Genomic DNA, 23,953 nt, shown 5'->3' on the forward strand with positions numbered 1-23,953 from the left:
ATAGATGATTTTGTCGTTTTTTTTTTTTTTTAGCATGAAATTATCATTTATATTTCATTCTATTTCCAGACATTTACATCTCATTACTAGTAGCTCTTTTTGTCAAATACCGCCAATTAACTTATCATTATCATTATTATCATCATCAAATTATAATATTTATTTCTAATTCAAACATTTGCTCTCAATCTATCTCTATTCTCGATGTTTGTTTGATATTATCTCTAATGTTGCAATCATTATTACCTTCTCATCCTAATTTATCTTATCCAATTTTTATCCCTACTGTTAATGAAATAAGTTGAATTGTGATAGTAGTGATAGTACTATTTGTCATCTATCTTCCGATTCTTTCCGAATTCTACTCACACTGTCACAGCATTTTCATTAACTGATATGATGAATATTGCGAAAGATTTTCGTTGTATCAAACAAGGCATTCATAATTTTATGCAAAATTTTACATTTCTATTAATCAAAATTATTACAACACATTTTTACATTATCCTATGAACTAATTATTCATTCATCCAAAATTTCCACCTTATTATACTGTTCGTTAACTTCATTAGATTCATCATCTTTTTGCATTATTTCACTTATAGATCACATAATATAATCCCTACGATATTTACTGTAAATAATTATTATCCAATTCCTATCCATTCATATTTTTAATCATTCAAACTCTTTCCATACTAAAAACTTCATATCATATTGATATTGGTACGATATCGAATTATTTGATTAGATTTAGGTCTTTCTCAATTTCGGATTTCTCAAAATTTAATTTAAAAAAAATTAAGATCGGAATTATTAAATTTAGATATGACTCAACTGGTAAGTGCTAAAGTATTATGTTAAATTAAACTACTAAAATCATTCACTTTGCACTGTTCTTTAATTAATATTGGTACCAATAATATTACTATCGTTGGTAGCTTTGTTACTTAATGGAAAAAGGCTACATTTCGTATATCACCGCTTCTGCTATGTATCGCTGTTATCATTACCTCGTCAGTACTGCTTTTTCTGGGTATACCTTTCCTGTGCTACCACGACCGGTTATAGGAAAGAGGACAAATTAGTACTTCTGTCAGGTGATACTGCCATCAAAATGCGTTGGTGTTTCAGTGGAGGTCATATTTCACCACCTCCGCCATCACAACGAAAATTTCTTATTCCGTCAACATCATCGCTGAACACAACAGCTGGATCTTCATCAAGTTCCAATGAAGTCACCTCAAGTGATGAAGACCACAGACGGATCAAGTTTGCTTTTTATCGTTTTCAAAAAAGAAAATTTTTTAAATGAATCATTTTCGTAAATTACTTCTAATTAGCTATTTACATTTTTGTGAATAGAAATATGTTTAGCAGAAGAGCGGAAAAGTTGGATTCATTCACGACGAATTCATCAAGTCGACCATCACTTACACCAAAGCCGAAACTCGATGACAGAAACATTCCGATTTCATTGAATGGCGAAAAAGAAAGTCTACAAAGATTGCAAAAATCAAGTATGTTGGATAATGGTAGTGGTTGCATGGACAGTGTCACACGAAGGCTTCAGAAAATAGGTTAGTTAAATATCTGTCAATGAATTGTTTTCTAAAATGCTCTCTATTAATTACATAAACAGAAATGGAATACTCATTTTAGAATAATTGCATGTTAATATAAAGGATTAGATCATTCCATATGGGCAACTGAATTTATGGAACTATTCCAAGATCAGATAAATTCTCGGTTCAGACCGCGACATTTGTTTAAGTCATACATTATCCTCTACTAGTCATTCATGAAAAATATAGGTATGAAGTAATATTGGTACAAAAACAATATGACAACATTATTATCCATGGATTTATTTTAAGAATAGTTTGTATCTATCTTTAAATTTAAATTTTTTGGGAAATTTTTAAAAGTCGAATTTTCGACTTTTCACACTTTTTTTTCAGTTGGGTTTATTAGGATTGCATTACTTTCGAGAGTTTTCCTTTGTTATTTCCTATTTTATAACTTTGGATACTTTCTTTTCCATAAACCTTGCAGTGATATATTCCTAAAATATAATGAGATTTTAACTATACAATAACAGAAGCGACTTATATTCCGGAGATTGAAACCAGAAACAATCCAGAATCATCCATGTTTTTGGGTAAATGAAAATTTTTGTAATTCACCAAATACCATTATTAATTACTCTTCCAATTTTTACTCCATTCATTTTTCTTCCTTTTTTTAAAAAAAATAATATAAATAGAAATGAAGGAATCCTTACGAAAAATTCTCGTTATATGAAGTAATATGTCATCTAATTTTTGGCATAGACTTAGCATTCCAGTAGTAGAAGTTAATCTGTGCTCGAGAGCCAGAAGTGATCCAGACAACCGATAATAGGAAGAATTAATTAATAACCCATTTGTTTTCATCTTTCTTAACAGCTCACTGATATACGCGATTCTGAAAAGGAACTGGGCGCAAAAAGCTTATAGACTATGAAAGTATCATTTTTGTTATAGTCAGAAATTAGATTGAATTACAGTTATTGGTTAATAGTAGTTGTATGGCATAAGTTGTTTACTTAGAAAACGACAATAAGAAATTTTAAGGATCTGAATAGTTTCTGGATTTGGAAAAGTATAATCAAGGCTTGATATCGGATCACGTTATCTATCTACTATCTGTTTCGGTTATCGTTTTTTGAAATATTTTTGACTACTTTTCAGGAACAACCTCAACGGACGATTCATCACCAAAACTCACGCTAGACAAAAGCTTCGTCTCAAAAGGCCGTGGGCTTCACTGGTCAACACATTTGGATTCAGGTACAAGCGGTACTACTGGAGGACAAAATACTTGTTCATCTAATGAATCCGAATCGGGTAGTGTTGTTATTAATACAACTATCATTCCACACGATGAATTCAGTTCGTCATCACCCTCCTCTTCCGGAATTGTTGCCGATATGAATGATTCTAATGGTGAAAGTAATCAGGTCATCAAATTTCCCTTCATTTTTCCACCACTTACAACCGGTCCGACAATGTGTTCAACTGATAATGACATAACTCTTCATGATACCTTAAATAGTCTCATTATCTTCTGAAATCACCTGACCGGTTGCAACTGATATCGTCTGAAAAAGCGAATTAAGCAGTAGTTACAATGAAAAGGTTCATTTATTTTTTAGCGCAATTTCCTTCAACCTTTTCAGAGAACATCAGCAACATCATCATTGTCATCATGTGAACCATCATCGGACGTAACTGAATCTAATTTCGATTCATCACGTATGGGGAAAACGTATCGATCGCGGATCGATGATCCATTAGCATTAACGCAAGATCATCGACAGCAGCAAGCAGCAGGTCATTTCAATGGTGTTGGAGGAGCAGCTGCAATTCAACGTCCACAATTTGAACGAATTCGTGAACCAAGTGGTCTAATGATGCCAACATTAGAAGAGAAAACTGAGCCAAGCAATAGATCCATTTTACAAGGCGCTTTTAACAACTGCAACTTTTCTACCATTCTGGGAATGACTGATAATGCCGAGCCACGATTTAATCTTTCTCTTAATCTGAATAATCATCGAAGTTTTATGCAACGTTCTAATAGGTAACACATACTGCATTATCATTCTAACTAATTTAATTCTTTTCTTTTCTAAAATTTCCTTCATTTCAAATTTAAAATAAGTAATTTACAAATAAAAACTCAAAATCTAAAATGTTGTGTAAATCATTCACGAGAAAGATCATTTAATGGTAGTATGGAAGATAAGTAAATATTCACTCGAAATTTTGCTCTGAATAAGATCTGAGCAATCCAGAAGAAGCTGAACCTTATAAAGGAAAGATTTAAAAATTACAAAGTATAACAAGAATATTTGAATTTCTGGAATATCAAGATAATAAAATCGAGACAGTTCAGGAGCTCATCAATACCACCTGAAGGTATGCTTGGAAATGGATACACCTTGGAAGATCGTTTCAAGCGTAACGGAAGTATGGCACCCGAATTAACAAATCAACACCATTCTCAAGATAGGTAAATCTGAAACTCATACAGTTTTTCGTTAGTATATGAAACATCAAAGATGAAAGATCGGAGGCGTAGAGTTTTATAAAAAGTTTTATATTTTCTAAAAGTTTCAATCTCATCGTAAAATGACTAAAGTTTGCATATTCCGATTAAAGAGAGTATACTGATCGATTAGTTGAATAAGAAAGCAATGAGTAAATAAAAAATGTACAAAAGTATTTTATTCTGCCATTTCACCTGTCATTCTCGACTAACAATACTCAATGAGAATTCTCAGTACAATAAAAATATAATTTTAATTAGATATTTAAATTAAATGGAAATTTGAAACAATTGATTTAGTCTAAAAGATTTCAAGTTTTTAAATTAAAAAATTAGTTGAAATTTAACGCTGGAATGGCTTGAATCTGAAAGGTTTTTCGAATTTGCAAAGAAATATATGGGAAAAGATAAATGAGATTAGTCCATTGAAATCAAAAGCACAAAAAATTAGGCTTAATAAAATTTTAATTTTTGGAGATAGTTTCATATTAAATCAAGGACATATATGAGCATGAAAACTAGAATAATGCTAATTTTGATTGAAAAAATTAATTAAAAAATTGATGAGTTCTTTTTCCTCACTGGACAAGTTTTCCTTTAAACTAATCGCATCAGAATTTATGACTTATGATTTGCGATTTGCGATTAAAAAATATAAATGATTTAAAATTTGAGTTAAAAAACGAAATATTCTGGTAGATATATTTAGGGAAACAATTTTTCTTTCTTCTGAGAAAATCCCGTCAAAATAGCTTGAAAAAAAAACAAATTGCTGAAATTTATGAATGTATTTTAATGATGGCGATATTTTTAGCAGTGGAAATAGTACAACAAATGAGGAAAATATTAGAAAGCAAACGATTTGCTCGAAACTTGTTGAACATTATCGGCAGATTGAAAGCAGTGTTGAGAAATTGGATAAGGTTGTTTTTTCTTTCCTTGTTTATGTAAATTTTTGGAAGTTTTTCTATTAATCAAAAAGAAATCGAAAACGATGGATCATTTCTTGATAGCGAATGAGATGAAGCAAAGAAATTAAAATGAATTTTCTATTATTTAAGTAATTTAACTTAAAAAAATTTTAAAAATTTATAATTTAAAAGGGATTAAAAATTCTTTTACTTCCTCTATTTGCTTAAATAATAATCAACTGAATGCTTTGAGGCTCAATTAGAATGTTTACAGAAGTTGTCCTGAAAATTTTAACTTGAAAATGTTAAAATAATTAATGTAATAATTCCAATTAAATGTGCAGTGTACGGCAGCACGTGCATGGCGACAACCGCATATCCTGCAGCAGCATATTTTTGACATTAAGGAGCACGTGGAGGTGATCACAAATTCAATGAACGGTTTCCTCGATGCCGCATGTCGTATTGCAGTTGATATTATTAATCCGAAAGGTCAAGGTATATACTGTTACTTTTAGTTTTCAATAATTGTCATTCTTATAAGTTTTAAAGCTTCCTTCTTCAATTTTAATTTTAAATTGTTTAAATTTTAATTTTTTTTCATTCTCTAAATTTTATATTAATAACCAGTGTTTATTTTTGTTTGAAATTGTTAATTGTTAAGACATTACTAATGCAGTTATTTCTATAAATTAATGATCTGCTGAAGTCGGAGGTCAAAGGGTATATTTCAGATTTTAGCACTTTGTTTATTTTGATTTTATTTTGATGCTTTATTTTTTCTGTATTTCATTTAATTCTATTATCCTATCCTACCTTTTTTATAACCTTCATTCCATTACATTGGAGAATTTTTTTCCCACATAATTAGTAGAATATTGAGAACATCCTCAAAGGTAAATACGTAGTGGTTGTAAAAAGGTAGGATAGGATACTATCATTGTGAAATATCAAATGTCTCGAATTTTTTTCCCGAGAATTTCACAATTTCATACAAAAACATATTTAGAAATTGTTTGATTTTTAGAATTGAAACAGTTACTTCTACCACTAAAAAGCTCTACTGCTATCATAACCCAATTGAAACAAAATTTGGACAGTACCGGCTGGACCCTTGGTGCATTATCACGACCACGTAACATTTATGGTACAGTACCGGGAAGCGATGCTTTGGACCAATTTCTTGCTGTTATCAAGCAGGTATCTCTTTAGTTACTTAGCAACAGCTATGTAGATGTTATGAGGGTTATAACAACTAGGATAAGCAAATCATTTGATTACAATTTGGATTAATTAAATTAATTGCTGCATTTTGAACAGATTGTTTGGTTCGAATAATTTTTGGATAATTTTTGAAGTTTTTTTATTCTCTTGAAAACCTTAAATTTTTATTTTTCAAATTCGTAACTTGTACTTCATTTACTTGAAATTTCAGCTGCCAGTCGATTGCTGTAAATTGATACAATGGGCATTACTGATGGTACCATCTTCAGGTGTTCGTTTCTTAACGAATGGTCTGAAAGGTCCTTTGAGTTGCACTAATATCATCACAGCCACTAATCAATCACATGATGATCCCTTATTAAGGTGAAATGATATATTTTGGAGTGAATTATATTTTTAAATCACTGTGACCTTTAAAAGGATGATCTCTATTCTCTTGTTATTCAATATATTCTTCTACTTTGGCTTCAATTCTTTTACCACTAATTAATCACTTTTCCCTTATTTCTTTCACTTTTAATTATTTCCTGATTGCTATTTCGTTTCTTTCAATGCTTCTCCTTCTATATCTTTCAACAAATTCAGTTGGATATAAATTTGTCAAGCAATGGCCAATAAATGTTACTAATTTTTTTTTTTAATTCTGTGAATTACCTATTTTTTGCCTAATTTGCCTATTTTTTTAAATGGAAAGATTAGATTGTAAGATTGAAATTCTATAGGATGTATGAAACAAATGGCGGAACATCAGTTGGAACTGATTCAAGAAAGCAATCGGCAACATCAAATGCTTCCATGATAACTATTTCAAATTTGAATGATACTGAAACATCACCACCATCTATCTTGGCTTCTCGTACAGCTTTTGGCCCAGGAACCGGCAAACAAAATCGTGTGACGTTTGCAGATGATCTGACTACTTCACATCGATTATCAGACTCGATTCTTGAAGCACATGTTTTAGAAGAGGATGATTTAGAATCGGTGATCAGTGATCGAGACAGCTTCTATCAGGTTATCATCCTATTGCTGACTAATTAAAAATTGAAACGATGTTACTGATATTTCACCTTTTAAAAGTAATCGATATCTTCCTTATATGATTTGATTTTTAAATTTTATTTCCTTTGTTCTATTCTTACCGTATTTAGTATCTTTTGCGATCATTCAAGCATATATTGATTTAGACTGTTTTTTTTCTTTTTTTGAATAATTTTTAATCAATCTTATTTATAATTTTGATATAATTTTCCGTTTTTTTGTATTTTATTTTTCTTTTTTTTTTCTGTGTGTATGTAATCGTTAGGCTAAAGATAGTGTTTCTTATATCAGCAAATGTACGAATCATCTTTTGAAAATGATATTATGATATAACAAAATGAAACGAAACAATAAGATTTAGTATTAGTCGTAACATTTAAAGATATTACTAAAATTCGCAAGTCTAATACGAAATTTTTTCAGTTCAAACCTTCAACGTTAATCTTTAAATAATTACATTTATTTTCCGATTTTGAAATTTTCGCATCAAATTTTAGGACTCAACTACTGAAGGTGAGAATACTGTCGTGAATCGTAGGATGAGACCGGTAACGAGTTTACCACCATTGTCATTATTGAATGCAGAGGTATGTATGCATATTTTTCCCATTAATTTTCCATTCTTTGAGAAAAATCTCCAGATGAAAACTTTTCCTCAATGATAATAACTTTAAAGTGATGCTTTTTAATTTACTTAGTTGACCGAAATGAAAATTCCCTACTTTTTCTTACCATTCGCTTATCCAACTATTTATTCCTGTTTTGTCTGATTTTACTCATTCCATTTATGTGAGTCATCCCATGATTTTTCAATTATCTTCGAACTGTTGACTTACTGCAACATGAAATAATTGATAAGATAATGAGGTAACTGTTAGTAATAGTTTGAGATAATTGATATAATTACTTGAATAAGTCTTATTAAAAATATGTGAGTTGGGTCTAACTTCAGTATTTATAATACTCTAACTAGACTTTTTTCAAAATAATTTTCCAGGTGATAAAGTCGTTGTCCGAAGATGACAGACAATTGATTGAATTTTATTCACCACAATTGGATGCGCACACCGAATTCCTTTCCAAGGCAATTGAAGAGTTCTTGACTGTTATTGAAGAACAAATGCCACCCCATGAATTTGTTCAAAAAGGAAAACTGGTACTATTTCAGTCTTTACTTATCACTTATCAACTTTTCCCTTATCAATTTCAATGCGTATACAGCTTTTGTATGGTTTTGTTTTTGATTCTCTTACTATTTGCTTCAATATTTATGTATTCTAAAAAAAATCTAAATCTAATAGAATGTTAAATGACTCTTAGATAAGTTTACTATTTCCTTACTAATTTATTTTTAATGATAATTTGGTTAGTAATGGAATGACAACTATTTGTTCAATACTTACTGCATCATTATTGTTTTAGGAATCTGTAAATAAAATTGTTTAATGTCATTCTAAATTCTGTTTTCAGAATCAAAATCTAAGCAATATATGGAGAATCATTTACGAGATAAAAAGGGATTATGCATACTTCTTGAATTAGGCATTGAAATATTTTAATACTTAAATGAAATACTTCAATACTCATTGTCCTCTTATTTCACCTGTTCATTTGAATAGTAATAATTATATTTGCAGATAATACTTACTGCACATAAATTAATTTATATGGCTGATACAATCGCGGAATGTATTTCATCCGGTGATGTTAGCAAAGAAGTGAGACGTGCAGCTGATCGACTGCTTGATGTATTGAAGACATGTGTTCAAGCTACCAAGCATGCTGCTGATGAGGTTTCAAACTTCTCCTTTTATAATATTCCCGAAACTTGAATTATTTCCAGTACTGTTTTCCCGAGTTATAACATCCGTTCTTGTCTTGCTAAGACATCTTATTTGTCGCTCAAAGGGATGGATGATGATATTTCGACTTACTAATTCATAATATTAATTAATAAGTTAATTGTAATATCAGAAGCATAATGAATATCTGTCATTTTCAGTACCTATCAGTATCAGCTGTACAATCGATGGCTAATTGTATTGTGACGGTATCACGTGCTGCATATGATTTGAAATTACTAGTAAAGCAATGCTGTAGCAATGGTTAGCTTATTGATAAAAAGTACTGTCCATAACGGTTGAGGTAATACACTTTCAAATTCTGCCCTTCTAATTTTTCTTGTTACGACTCGAATATTCATTGACGCCTAACTTATCCATTTTGATTTCCCGTGTGATTTAAGCATTGATAGCTGTTTAGAACATATAAGCGAATTTTGTCGCATTTCTCGAAATTCAGTGATGACATGACACATTAACTGATATGAAATGTTTTTGTTTCTAATTTGGAATAAACATATAACTTGTACAGTTGTTTAAATCCGTAAGTTCATATCAGTTTTAAAGCACTTGACGATCATTGTCTCTGGAAGATTTCGCCAAGTTACAATTTTACCTGATACTTGTTTAAGTGACGATGATAATACTAGCCTATTAAACTAGCCAAATATTTTCCCAGATAGTATTCTACGTGTTGAAATTAAGAAAATGGTTTTTAGCGAAACGGCACAAATTTAGTGTCACCCAATAATTTCAAGTCTTCATTTACATAATGTTACTACAGCAGTAGTAGTCACATTGTAATAGTTATTTTTATTTCCAAATTGTTTATTCATTTCCTGTATTGGAATTTCACATTGGCAATATTTGTTGTATATTTGAGCATTTTTCGCAACTTTTTACTCATATTTTTCCTGTTACTCATAATATAAAATGCAAAACATACTTCACTTATACATTTTAAATTTCGAAAAATCTCCTCTCCTTTAGTTCATTTCATCCGCGTTATTTCTGTCGTTAATTATTTCCCAAATGTGAAATAAAAATTGATGATAGGGTGCTCATGAATATGGTGTTAAGAAATAATCATTATAAACCTTCAGTTCCCTTGAGGATGGTGCAGCGTGTACGCTCTAAATTGCTACAACATTATCCCCATTGCCTGCCAGTATATCAGCAATTGCCCAACTTTTGGATGATACTGGATTCGTCGACGATCCGTTCTCGACCAAATTTACATCATTGCTACTACTTCGCAATACTTCTTTAATTCCGCAAATTTTCCTTACCGTTAAGGAATTTTCCTTCTCCATCCCCAAATCTCTCCATATGATCGATCGAAATCGTGAGTGAAAAAGAGACCGTCAAAAATGCAAGTATAGCGATTTTAAGTGCAAAAAGACACCCAAACCCTATCAAGAAGAGGTTTGAAAAGTGATATAAACGTTCAACTTTATTTGTCGGGGTTAAAGTTACAAGAACAGACACTACTTACTCGTTGTTATCCTTGCTTTAAAGGGAATTCTCACATGACGACATGGCGTATGTGAAAAAGGTTGACGTACAATTTCTGCGAGTAGGATCCTTCTCCAATCATATCTCTGATTCGCCTATTTTCTTAGCTCTCATTAGTATAATACAGCTGTCAGATCCAAAACATTAAAGCAACAAAATTTCAAAGCCACAATCTACAAAGACCATAAGGATGCCCATAAATACTCATAATGATCAGAATGTTTTCTCAATTTGCAATCCAAAGTCAAAATTTTGTACGAGGAAAGAAATGACCATATTCTAAAGCCAACATTTCATGGGGAAGGATTAGTCTCGAACGGCGGTCGGTTCTTAATGAAAGAATGAAAAATCCTAACTTGGAAATGTTGCAAGGGATATTCATTTGAAATTATTCACGATTAAATCAAAATCTGTAGAAAATTAAGATAGCAACTACCAGCAAACAGAAAAACTATTGAAATTTACTACTTGCATAATATATTAGAGACAATTTTCGCACTGCTCGTGTAAAGCATATTCCCTAGCTCGGTTTCAGTTCAAATGTTTACAGGATCACCACTTTCCAAAAAAAGAATCATAATAGACAACGGTTAAACCATTCCATTCATTATGTCCTTTCGGTTTTGGTCTATTGATGCTTAAGAATTAGTTAATTCAGTTATAAAAAATAACCAACGCAAAAAAATGCACAGGAAAATTAAGTGAAATGAGTGGATTAGTTATGCAAAGGCCCAGGTATCCTAGGTACGCGGTTCATCATCCGAAGAACTATTAAAAAGATCAGTATCTCCAATTGATTTCATTACCGCAACCATCGTATCAGCTGCCAAATTCTGTCTTTCTGGACCAAACGGCATTTTGAGTAATGCTGATCGTGCCTAAACCTTTAAAATGCATTTTTTTTTTTCATAAAATCTCGATGGATATGAGAAAACATATGGCTTGCAAGACTTCTTTCCTATTTTTAACAGAGATCCTCTTTCTCGTACAATTTTGCAAAAAAATTACAAAAAATTGATTTACAAAAAATTTACAAAAAATTTTACAAAAAATTTTGTTTGGACTAGCACCAGTCATTCACTAGCTTTTGTATGCTCCAACGGAAAAAGAAAGTATTGGGATCGAAAACTGATGCCACAAATATTTTTAAATTACTGTTAAGAAAGAAAAAATCACTGCATGAATTTTATTGACCAAGTTTGTGCCCTGTTCATCGGTACTTCTGTCAAGTAATTCATCGATTAATGATCGCGAAACACTACTTAAGTCGTATGAATTTTTCTTGGAATTTATTGGATAATCTTTGCAATTACCACCACTCGATTCCTGCTTTTCGTGCGCACTTATATCAACATCTACGTGTTCATTGTTCGATGAGTCCACATTTGATGAGTTTTGCGTCAAAATATTATTTGAAATTTGTGCCGAACTGCTTGCACAAACAAATTCACCAAATTCATTCGCAGTCGTAACTTTTGACTTCTTCTTTTTTTCCTCTTCTTGAAATATTTTGTTTTGAAAATGAAAAAATTCATTACTCAAAAAAAATTTTTTAGAAAAATTCGAATCCTGCAGATACAATTTCCATTTACTCTATCTACGTGTTTTCTCCTTTCTACCGGGAGAAACTTGAATATATCACAAGAAAACAAAATTTTGATATGAAATCAAAATTTCTGAGTATGCGAAGAAAAGGCATCTGGAAAAACTTACGCTGGCAGTTAATTTGTTTTCTCGTTTCAACTTTTCCGCTTCCTGCCTGAAGTGCTCAGTAACTGCAGGATCTGGAACATCTACATCCTTCATCAGACTACTGAATGACACTTTTGGCCCTCCAAATAGCTTCAGTATCACTTCTGCAAAATAATTCCTCAAAAATTCTTGCAAAACTGGCAATGAATAAAATTATCTATTAATAGAATAAATCCAAAGATAAAAAGCCACTAACGTTTCGTTAATGCCTATTATTATCTCCTTAAAATTTTTATCACTGAATCCACCCTTACTCGTTACAAGTACCTTTGTCTTCATCTGTCATATCGTAATCCTCTGATATAAACTCTTCACCATCAAAAGAATCTTCGGAAGATTTTTTGACAAGACTAGTATTCGGGAGACCAATTTTCCCAAAATCTCGTTGTTCATTCGACTCAAGCGGATTCATTTTCATTATTTTACCACGCCAATTTCCAGCTTCTAAGACCTAAAACGTTAACAGTCAACAAAAAAATAGTGCGCACAGGGAATGAATTTTCCAAAATTACTAGTGATACTTGAAGGCTAAAAAATAATCTAGATCAATTACAACCAAGATCCCTTAAAGTTATGATCTGATATTCTCATTGAGTTCTTCCTTGTTCCAAGCTCTGAACACATGATGAGCAGCAGAAATCCGTAACATATCAATTATGAGCCATTCATAGTTCTCATTTCATCATAAATTCATTTCCATAACCCTTACGCCACCAATAAATCACCACAAAAAGCCAACCTGCCATATACGAGGTATTCCATAAAGTTCGCGGCACTCATTTAGCTCTTCTATTGTTTCCTGAAAAATGCATGTGTGTAAAAAGATGAACAGAAAGCTTCTTTCTTCCCCTTGCCATTTCATACTGAATAAAAGCAAGTGTCACCTCTCCAATGAAGTAATTTTAGCTTACAGCTTGAAATACTTTACAATGATATTATAATATGGAAGTCAATCAAGCACCCTGAAAAGGGACAAAATATTTCCCAGTATAAGTGGTGAAATCTCCCTTTTTATCAATATTTCATTAATTGCAAAGATGTCAAGTGAAAATGACATCTGTAATAGTTTTTCGAATTATCAAAAACCACTGTCGTGAAATCTCGAAAAGTTTCAAACTCATATATAAGTTTCAATTAATAATTCAGCTCGACTTACAGCATCTGGGTCAAGTTCCACCAGCTCAATCTGTTCACCAGCACAGAAACGATACAAATTTTCCGACCAATCCATCGAACGTTCTAAACGTTTACAAACAGTAACCTGCAAAAAACAGATAACCTAAAGACCTGGATCTGTAGATGCAGATAAAAAGCAATCCTGATAATTTTAGTGCATAAAGTTCCCAAATAAACCTTATTTCAGTTTATATTCCTACACGTTTCAGTTTATATTCCTATACGGAAACCCACTTCACGTGCTATTCAGATAAAATTCTAGTAGAATTCAGTCTTCTTGGAAAATTCAAAGTATTAATTTTTAAATAACTGTTGTACTTGAATTTCCGCCCTCCATGTGGACATTTGTCGTTTCAACTGTTCGATGGAACGAAATTCCCCATCGTAGTAGTATACGACAGCGCCAACGTTTATGTTCAGTGTCGAAGCTTTCCATTCATTAATTTTTTCAACCGTCTTCAGCGATACTAACTTCAAGCGGGCCACGTAGTATTTCGTGTCCAACAGCAGTTCATTCTTCTGTTGCAACATGGAATTTTCTTTCTCTATAATACAAGAGAATACAACTTGCCATCTACAACGCAGTGCTTAAATCACTGCTTTACGTTACTTTGCATGCAAAAACTGGACTTATTGACGAGGTGACAAGAGAAGAATTCCAACAATCCGTGTAAGAAAAAATGACTGTTTGATAAGTGAACTCATCAGCACATAAAAAAAGCGCAAACGACACACTAAAAGAAAAAAACGACGCTGTTCCTTAAAAAAGATGATACCTAAGAGTGACTCGAGTAAAGTGTCGTTCACATCTCCAATTAATATTACTTTCGTTAGATCGGATGACTCCGTCAATTTGCCCATTTTATCACGTTGTCATTCACATCAAAGACACTTTTCCTGCAAGATGTACCACGAAGGAAATATGTGTAATTCAAGTATGATACATGATACATCTTCACAAACATTATCTCTGTTACTCTCGTAAAACCACCGAGACTCACTCTCGTGACACCATCAGGATCACTTTCGTGACACCATCAAGGAACAGGTAGCAATAAAAAGTATCACAACAAACAAGTCACTCTAGTCAACGTCATGACCGGATCACTCTAGTAAACGTCACGAGGGAGCCAATCTAGTCAACGTCACGACCGAGGTCACTCTAGCCAATGTCATAACCCGGGTCACTCTAGTCAACATCACTCTACCTCTTGCACGTAGACCGAACACTCCTCACTGATCAATACCAATTCAAAACATTCCGTTGGGCATTTTGCCAGGTGGGATGTTTTGAAATGCTTTTGACACTTCACATTTCTTGTTCCATCAAGCACGAAACGTAGATTTCTACTGAATTCCCTCTCTTTCCTCTCTCTCTCTCTCTCTCCTTCCCTCTCCCTTCTCTTCGTTTTTCCTACCACACTTTCTGTCACTAATCTTTCCAATCCCTGTTATCTCTCCAGAAACACTTGTATCACGATACGTGACTGGCGTGGAGTGATATATGTAAGTGTCCTACACGTCATTGATGATATCTGTCGTAGGTATGTTTCCATTTCTCGTTCAGTATTTTCCCTTGTATTCCCGGTGAATCCAAGCGTTTACCATTTCGATTCAATCATTTTGTGAAATATGGATTACGGTTTTAGGATCGGGGACAAGTGGTTTTTATTCAGAATTTGCAATCATTTGAGTTCCCGTGTGGTTCCTAATGTTGTCGGATAAGAAGACATGTTGGACGACACATACAAAAAACAGTCTTCCACACAGCTGTGCTACGAATGTAAACCGTATCTCGATACCTGTTCCAGGTATATATATGTATATATATATATAATATATATATATATAATGTATAGGGATAAAATCAAGTCAGGCAAAAAGGTTATTTCGAAAATTTTTCTGGAAAGGTTAAAATTTATGGCTAGTTTCGGATTTAGTTTTTCAAGATATTACGCTATTATTTGTATTAATAAATAAAAATTCCATCTATAGGATAATGTTTATTTCTTTTTTCTGCACATTTCGAATTATTTCCTACATATATATGACTTTACTTATATCAGATCAGTTAAATAAATAAAATATAAGAAGTAGAGGAACTGTAATCCAAAAATGAATTGCTTCATTTATTGAAAAGTAGCAGTGAGGTGTTTCACAGATATCGGAGAACTGGTGAATCGCAAAGGTTTAATAAATGCTCTTGTGAATAAGGCAACACCATTGAGTATATATACGCGTATTAATTTAGCGAGACGCAATTCAAAAGTGGATACAGACAGGTTACAACTTTACTTCGTTTATAGTTTTCCGGGTTAACTGCTAAATCTATTTGTGGAAAACGGTTTCCGATTAGCCCTGTTTTTTACTGCTTTTTGGACTTTCGTATCATTCTGGATGCAATTTGTAATATCTTATCTAAGGGTTTTTATTTACAGTAACACAGTAGATGGTACAAACGACAAACAATCGTGTTCGTTGTGTAGCAGCAAGATGTTTTGCCTGTGTCGGAATTGTGTCAATCACAAAAGTTTGTTTCTTTTCATTTTCTAGTAACAGCAAGAGCATTATTTTCATTATCGAAAATTTTTTTATCCTATTTTCCAATTATTGCGAAAAAATTTCGGCCAAATATATTATAAATTTTTACATTTTTTTCAGTCAAATTTGTTGAAAGGTACGGTTTGCAAAGAAGAAAACAATTCAGGAGGCAAAATTTCCTTCGTGAAATCGGAGAAATTTTGGAATATGATGTTAGTTTCAGAAAAGATTTGGCATCATTCACCTTTGATGCTCTTTTTTGTTCTAAAGAGTGCTGCTACGGAGAGTGTGTAGATACTAATTAGGATATCATTGGTTTAAAAAGTTACATACTAATTTGAAATTTTTATAGTTTTCGTGGTTTTTCAGATTTCTCTGGGCGAAGCGTTGCACTCAACATATGAATCCATTGAATATTTGAAGCAAAATATTCTTGACAAGAAGAAAGCTATAAAAAAGAAAAGTGATGCTGTCAAAATTATATGCAGCAAAACCGAAAGATATCGTAGGATAATCGAAGAGCTTAAGGTTCTTTTCATATTTCTATTTCTGTTTTTTTAAAATACTTTTTTTTTTTTGAAAAATGAAAGTAAAGCAGATTTATAGGAACGATGCCTTGGACACCAAAAAGTTCTTTGTGGACCACCAAATTCATTACAAGCGTTTGTCGATGCATATGAGGATAAGGTAATGTGTAATGCTTATATCGAAACTTCATTCCGATAATTGTGCTTTCGTGAAAACACGTACGCATTGCAAAGTTCCGAAATGAATTTTCTCCGCATCATCATTTCTGTTTGATGTTAAACAGCTTCATTTAAAATATGTTGAACGCCCTATCCGTCTTATCAAATGCAAGCTTGCTTTTAACAGTTCGTTGCTGAATTCAGATTAGATTTAGATTCAATTCCGCTAACAGAAGAGAGCATAAAACCAAAGGTAAAATACACGAAAAGGGTTAATAAAAGTAAAAAAAACAATTTTAGTTGCAAAAAATTGTGAAATTCAATGCACAATGGTTTTTAAAGATTTTCCCTATACAGCGGGTCATAAAACCCGAACCTATCGTAGATGAAATGGAAAGACGTTGTCGGGAAATGATTGCAGAAGCATGGTAAGTGAACTTAGTTTCATTTTGTTAATTCTAAAAGTTCAGGTTCAAGATTTATTCTTCCATACATTTACAGACAAATATATGAAACAGTTATCAGCGTCTTTCTTTTTTAATTTTCAGTCAAGAAGAATTTACTCCATCGACAGATAAAGCGCTGGCTCCAATGGAATGTGGAACTTCTTCAGAACATTGTTACACGGTAAATTTGGTATTTTCAATATTGATTTATTTTTGCTCATAATTCGTTCGCTTTGTCTTATCTTTTATGTAGGGGATCATTTTGCATATTTTAATACTTTAACTGCTGTTTAGAAATCTTTAGATTAAGAAATTAAAGCAAGTTCCCAATGAAGTTACTTTGCACATTACATAGCTATTACTGGAATTCAAGTTTCTATAACGCACTGTTTTTCTCTTTTTTAAATATTTATGTTAAAATATTCTTGACTTGTGAAAAGTAATATTGAAGCACTCTAGGTTTGTGATTGTGACGCACCAGATCGAGTCCAGTACAAAATTTTGAAAGGATGGCTGAGCATAGGTATTCCAACCGCACCTGTTGCTCGACCGGTTCACAATATGTTCGCTGCATTTGTTTATACTATCCAGCTTGTTAATTTGCTAACCGTTAATTTTGATGTATGCATACCTGAGCAGGTTGCGTCCTCTTCCTTCTGCTTTTTCTTTTGAAGTTTAAGTTACTCCAGTTTGGAAAAGTAGAAATCAATATGTCATATGATCTCGCAGTGTTGTTTGAAATCAGGTGTTTCATTGTTTTGTTTTACATATTTCTCTATTTTTCCATCTGTTTTGATTGGTCAAGAAGGGGATTACCGGAAATGTTAAGCACCGTTTTATGGGTTTCACAGTTCTTTTCTAGATATCATATCAAGAATTCTCAGCATGCAGAAAATGGACAGAAGGTTTATTTGATACGGACATTTTCAAACTGAACCGTGCAGTTGTAATGCTATGTCTGAGCTTAGGTATTGAGTCAAAATTAATCGAACCGCTTAATCCATTCGCTAATCTTCTGCTTCTCAGCAATATTATGAATGATCCTAATTCTGTTCCCAAGGTTTGCCTTTCTTCAGTAGTTTTGTGATATTTTCATTTTTATTTGCCACTGAAATTATTTAGTTTAATATTTCTGCAATAAGAGTACGACTATATGCTGAATATGAATGTGGTAATTTCCGATATATAAACTCCTCTGTTTATCCGCGGAAGAAATGACCATCGGTAGGCTTATCTCATTTAGTCGCTCAGAGCGAGGCGAAATATCATTATTATGCTTTCGAATAATATGTCCTAGGATGTATCGACTTTTACTATAATCAAACCCATCCGTGTTTATTATAAAATCAAAAATTTTCATTACAATCAAACCCTTCGTGCTACTTATCAATTATTCCAAACGTTCTTTAATAATTTAGCTGATTTTCAGCCAGGACATCATACATTGGCTAATGAACTGGCAGTTGTTTTGGAAGAAGATCTTAGACAGATTTCTTGGGCAGAACGTGAGCGAATGGTTATGATTTTGCAGTTACATTTCTTTTTTTTCAATTCTTAAATCTTTCCCTTCCTGAAATTTATTTATATGACGAAGAAGTTTCATAATTTTTGTTTGCATTACACCGTAGCGTTATGATGCTGTATTATCTAAAGAATGAGTTTGAATATTTTAATAATGTTTCATATTGGCAGTAGCTGTTTCGCAAGTCCTTTTTTTTATTAGTGTGGTGAAGTATAATGCATAAATTGTAAATGTTCTAAAATTTTAGGAAGAAGATGAGTGGTATATGGTACGATATAGAGATAATTATTATGATGAAACATATGATATTTCATCGCCTTTGAGATCAATCCCATCACTGAATGATTTGGAAGAAATGCTTCGTGATTTCTCAGCTTTTGCATTACCATCAAGTCGTATGTCCGAGCATGATTTCCAGTGTATTCTTGAAGATGCAAGCCGTCAGCATTCACCCGAGTTTCTTCCTCGTGTTCTTAACATTTTTAGGAATTTTAGTTCGAAATGAGTTTTTATGTGAACTTCCAGTTATTTATTTCGAAGTAATACGTATTGTCTCTGTTATATGTTATCGTGTTGTTAAAATGCAACATAATTTATTGTTCCATTTTGTCGGACTGAAAAAAAAAAATTGTTGTAGAATCAAATTCTTTTCAAAAGGAATTATCTGTTTTAAGGTCAAATGGTAGTTGATTTTTCCCACTTAGGTATAATTTTGGATGTGTTGATATTTATAGAATTTAAGATTGAAAGAGGGAGTATTGCAAATTAAGATTTTTGATACTAATTAATATGGGCCGTTATTTTCAGACCTTTTAATTTTCCAATTTCCGTTTTTGTCTCTCACTCTTGTTAAAACTATTTTGTTATTTGACAAATGGCATTCGCAGCAAATGCCTATTAACAAGTAGCTCGCTATAGCAGTTATCAAATCATACCATTTAATAGCAGTTATTGACTGATTAACAGTAGATTTTCTGATCATTTTATTGCTGCACTTTTTCGTCAACACTTTTTTTCGAATAGCCTAAGTTAAAGAGTGTGGCAGTCTGTATATCTATTAATATAAAGTTTTGTTTTTCTTTTTTCCAATGTTGTTTGTGAGTTTTACGTTTTATGTACTTTTTATGCATTGTAAAAAAAAAAACGTAGTGATTAAGATCTTTCGCAAGCCACAGCTCTCACATTCCTAATCGTTATTAGCAAACCATTTTGCCATTTGCATCTCTCTTTCCGCACATTACATCGCGTTTTCACGTCCCATAGATTGCTGACAGGCCTTAAAGCCTGATTTTATAATCGTCTTGGCCAGAATCCATTGTTTTATAAATTTTGCGTTTTGGCCTGTAACACAGACAAGGTGCATTATCTTCTAGTCGTTATGTTTCCAATGTTTTTTTTAAAATATTTCCGAAGGAAGGGTCCTTCCAAATGACGAGTAACTAATTAAAAGTTGCCTTTTTACAAAATAAATCTTGTTTTTTTTTGTATTCCAGAGTACCGTGAGCCAAGTGTCACCATTTATTCCAGTGATGCTGATTGGACTGAGACCACTTGTGGTGCTGTGAAGATTCGACAAATCTCACCAATATTGTTGGGGTTTATTTTTGAATTCTATCTATAATATTAATGATTGTACTTTATATCGTCATGCGAATTATTCGTAATGATATAGGCCATATAGGTAATATCAGTTTAACGTTTGTTTAGGCGTCCTTGTTTAGACATCATTTTCTTACGAATTATAAGGCTAAAATCAATCCTCAGTCCTGTGTTATGTATCTCTCTTGTTTATTATCAATTATACTAGAAAATTTATCAAATGGGATATTGTTTAAGAGTGGTGTAACATAATTTCTGTAGTCGTTATGATTGCTTACCTGGAAAATGTTTAATTTTCGAAGTATTATCAGAAGAGCTTGATGAGCTTATATTTCACTGATTTTTGTCATATCTTTCGCTTCGTGTTAAGTTCAAAACAATCATTTGAATTTGCAGGATGAAATGTGGAAGATAACTATGTCTATGTCTTTTATCTTTATAAATTCCAAACTGTTTGAAATATGCTACAATAAAGTTCGAATAATTTCCATGTGTTTTACTATGAGTGTCCACTTGAAACAGTTTTTGCTACCATTACACTGAGTAATATAGTCAAAAATCGGATATTCTCAAGAAACATCTTAAATATAGTCAAAAATCGGATATTCTCAAGAAACATCTTATTCCATCTTGGCCGTTTGATGAATCTTCTCAGGCAAGCCTAGCCTGGTTATGCTGCACCCCTTGCTATGTGATACGAAATAACGGAACTGGTCGATATCAACATATTCATATCAATATCAATAACAAACAAATATGATATGATTTTAGTATTATCCATTGTCAACTGCAATTAAAATGTGACATTTCTGCTATATCAAATGATTACAGACGAACCATACCACCAAAAGTACAACTTTTCATTTATGCAAAAATATCAGTGTTGAAATCATTTTCGTCTGCCTTTTTTTTATCACCGACGTAGGATCAAATTTTTTTTTTATTGTGATAATTCCGCATTGAATTGTCCTTATAGGCCGTATAAAGGAAAATGGGAAGAAAAACGTCCCCAGATTTGTATGCAATTTCTTCCGGTTTATTCTGATCTGAATTTGCCATACACACAAAAAAAAAAAAATCTTGGGAATATCTCTTTTTTTTTCAGATATTCATCCATTTGTCTAGACATTTTTTTACAACTTCCTTTCAAAAATGACTTTTAACGTAATTTTTAAAAATTCATATTTCTTTCATCCCATCTTCTTGTTAAACTTAAGCTATTTCATTTTACATTTTTAAAATCACTACTTTATCACAATCGAGTTTTATATTTTCAATCTGTGGCTTATTAATTATATTTTGAATAGTGAAGAAAGATTCTTCAAGGATGATAATGATGATACGTAATCACAATGTAATTATTTTTAAGTTTATCCGCATTTATACAATGACAAAACCGGATAATACATATGTGATGCTTTTCAGATTCTTCAATTCGGAACTCATTTCTTATAAATCCTATAATTATTTAAATATCACCACTTTGGGATCAGTTTGAAAGAGTTTTTCCAGCTCAAAATATACTAATTCGAATTAGATATGACGCATATGCGACACTTCCTTTGGTTTTTGTTTGAAATTATTTAGTCTAACACTTTTTTTAATCAAATTTGTACTGCGGAATAAGATCTGTGATAATAAAAGGTTAGTTAGTCATGAGTGGATATAATCAAGTGAAATGATCACTTTCCTTTGTAATTGGTCAACTGATAAAAATCGCTATTGATAATTTTGTATGGATGAGTAAACCTATGTTTACTTGTCCTATTATCCTCTTTATTGCCTTGAATAACTTTTTCGTCATCAGTCTTATCAATAATTACTTTTTCTTTTTCCGCCATTTTTCCTTTGCTTTTTTAAAATTTTCTGGAGAAAAATAAATTTACGATGAATTCAGCATAGGAATGCTTTTTTTTCCTTTCTTTTTTGTCTCATCCAATTCAAATTAGCGAGTTGGTTTGCGAAAAAGTGCAGGATAGAACAGGTTTTCATCATTAAAATAAAATAACATCAAATGATGAAATATAAATTGTAAGATGACGCCATTTTCGGTTCACTGATAATCATTTTTCCGGAATCTATTTTTAGGCTTATTTTCATATTATGCTAGTACAAAATGATATTGTATGTTCCATTTTTTTTTTGGTTCTAATAGAAAAAATTAAATATTGGAAAAAAACAATTAAAAAAGATTGCCATTTTTCCTTCAGTGACAAATTTTCCGTTTTTTCCTTCACTAAAAGCAACTTTTTGACAAGGCATATTTCATAGAAGACATTTGTTATAATACACATCTTTTTGCAATTTTTAGTTACACTTTGGTCAACAATTTTAATAAAACTCATCGATTCAAACTAGGGCATATTTCATTGGTATAGTGAAAATTAACAACTTTTTGCATGATTAATTAACTGAACAGAGAATGAAAAACATTTTATTTTCTTATTAATACATTCTGTAAACCATTCCAAGCGATCTCATTGTTGAATAATATTCTTATGATAATATTAATAATAATAGTAATAATAGTAAAATGACTAAATCCAATTTAAGTCAAACTCATTCAAATTCAATTCATTTCAGTTCAACAATATTTGAAATCATTACATTCTAATGATTTACATTTTCGTTCCTTCTACCTCATTTTACCTGAAATGATTGTTCGTTTTTTCAATAAGATTTGCAATATGGGAAAGAGGAAAAAAAAAACAAATCATCTTCATGTAAGAAGATCAGCAAGTTTCGTGACCTTTCCCTTATATTAATATTACAAGGTCAAAAGTGTCACAGAAATCAAAGCTCTTAACTGTAAAGAGGAAAATAGTTTCATTAAAGACATGAGTAAGCATTGAAAAAAAAAAGTGAAAATTTCAACACAACTGTTATAGTTTATTGCATTATTATTTTCAATTGGCCTTTTTTAAAATACCATTGTTCGATTCTTATCAATGTAATATACTATACCGGAAATAATAAATAAACCATAAATAGGAAATATTTATGCATTGAATTTCTTATTACCAAATTATCTCTCAAAAGATAATACATTAATGGTAATAAAATACTTAAAAAGAAATAGATTAAACTAAATTTAACTGAAAAAAAAAACCCAAAGTGAAGTTTTTTTGGAATTTGGTTGCTGACGTTGCATTCATACTTGACTTCGACATAAATCATTCTGGGCAGTAAAATTAAAGGCCTAACCAACCACCAAACATTCTTATCCTATGATTGTTAATTTTTGATTGTTACTGAAAATTTCAAAGAATTCTAAACAGTTTCTCTAAATTTTTAAACATCTTTTTTTCGCAATCTAACGCACTTTTCAAATTTTCAGAATATTTTTTTTTACTACATCTACTGTTATCTACTATCAATATCATTTAATTATCAGGATCATTACTATAAACATCATCATTACTGATTACTATCATTAAATGCTTTTTTGATTGTTCATTTATTGAAAAAATGAAATTGTTTCGAATGGATGATTTATTTTAAGGTTAAAAATTCTTGAGCTATTTTATCAATTCCGATGGAATAATGTCAAAAACCAAATTTTACTCTCCTTCTTTCTTCCTTCCTCTTTCTCCCTCTCCCTCTCCCT

General features: G+C 31.7%; 4 protein-coding genes across 4 annotated transcripts; 2 read left to right on the forward strand and 2 right to left on the reverse strand.

Annotated features, from left to right (window-relative positions):
* Positions 1-1,117: 1,117 nt before the first annotated feature.
* On the forward strand, positions 1,118-9,518 carry LOAG_04493 (hypothetical protein; the record flags this gene model as incomplete). Its single annotated transcript, XM_003140030.2, has 14 exons — positions 1,118-1,272; positions 1,378-1,580; positions 2,733-3,001; positions 3,221-3,624; positions 3,940-4,056; positions 4,907-5,015; positions 5,348-5,501; positions 6,031-6,203; positions 6,439-6,590; positions 6,950-7,241; positions 7,766-7,855; positions 8,266-8,424; positions 8,906-9,061; positions 9,271-9,518. The coding sequence occupies 14 exons, from the start codon at positions 1,118-1,120 to the stop codon at positions 9,376-9,378; spliced, it is 2,541 nt and encodes an 846-aa protein (XP_003140078.1). The 3' UTR covers positions 9,379-9,518.
* A 724-nt stretch (positions 9,519-10,242) lies between these two features.
* Positions 10,243-10,422, reverse strand: LOAG_04494 (hypothetical protein; the record flags this gene model as incomplete). The annotated part of the gene is made up of 1 exon (XM_003140031.1): positions 10,243-10,422. The coding sequence occupies one exon, from the start codon at positions 10,420-10,422 to the stop codon at positions 10,243-10,245; it is 180 nt and encodes a 59-aa protein (XP_003140079.1).
* An 841-nt stretch (positions 10,423-11,263) lies between these two features.
* LOAG_04495 (hypothetical protein) lies at positions 11,264-14,459 on the reverse strand. Its single transcript, XM_020446613.1, has 8 exons — positions 14,329-14,459; positions 13,871-14,097; positions 13,533-13,637; positions 13,116-13,175; positions 12,644-12,827; positions 12,338-12,480; positions 11,801-12,123; positions 11,264-11,502 (listed from the first exon to the last, which is right to left on the reverse strand). Exons 1-7 carry the CDS (start codon positions 14,411-14,413, stop codon positions 12,025-12,027), a joined length of 903 nt encoding a protein of 300 aa, XP_020303074.1. The 5' UTR covers positions 14,414-14,459; the 3' UTR covers positions 11,264-11,502; positions 11,801-12,024.
* A 735-nt stretch (positions 14,460-15,194) lies between these two features.
* LOAG_04496 (hypothetical protein) lies at positions 15,195-19,252 on the forward strand (the record flags this gene model as incomplete). Its single annotated transcript, XM_003140033.2, has 12 exons — positions 15,195-15,363; positions 15,714-15,834; positions 15,991-16,082; positions 16,214-16,305; positions 16,463-16,621; positions 16,700-16,780; positions 17,080-17,207; positions 17,328-17,406; positions 17,685-17,864; positions 18,088-18,285; positions 18,655-18,741; positions 18,995-19,252. Exons 1-12 carry the CDS (start codon positions 15,264-15,266, stop codon positions 19,250-19,252), a joined length of 1,575 nt encoding a protein of 524 aa, XP_003140081.1. The 5' UTR covers positions 15,195-15,263.
* Between the last annotated feature and the right edge of the window lie 4,701 nt (positions 19,253-23,953).

The sequence above is a fragment of the Loa loa genome (assembly GCF_000183805.2).
Source record: "Loa loa unplaced genomic scaffold supercont3.65, whole genome shotgun sequence".
NCBI classification, from domain to species: domain Eukaryota; kingdom Metazoa; phylum Nematoda; class Chromadorea; order Rhabditida; family Onchocercidae; genus Loa; species Loa loa.

Coding starts and splice junctions, on each gene's coding strand:
- LOAG_04495 (XM_020446613.1), bottom strand. CDS start 14,413: ATGGGCAAATTGACGGAGTCATCCGATCTAACGAAAGTAATATTAATT. Junction 13,638..13,870: donor CATGGAGGGCGGAAATTCAA/GTACAACAGTTA, acceptor TGTTTTTTGCAG/GTTACTGTTTGTAAACGTTT. Junction 12,828..13,115: donor GAATACCTCGTATATGGCAG/GTTGGCTTTTTG, acceptor TTAACGTTTTAG/GTCTTAGAAGCTGGAAATTG.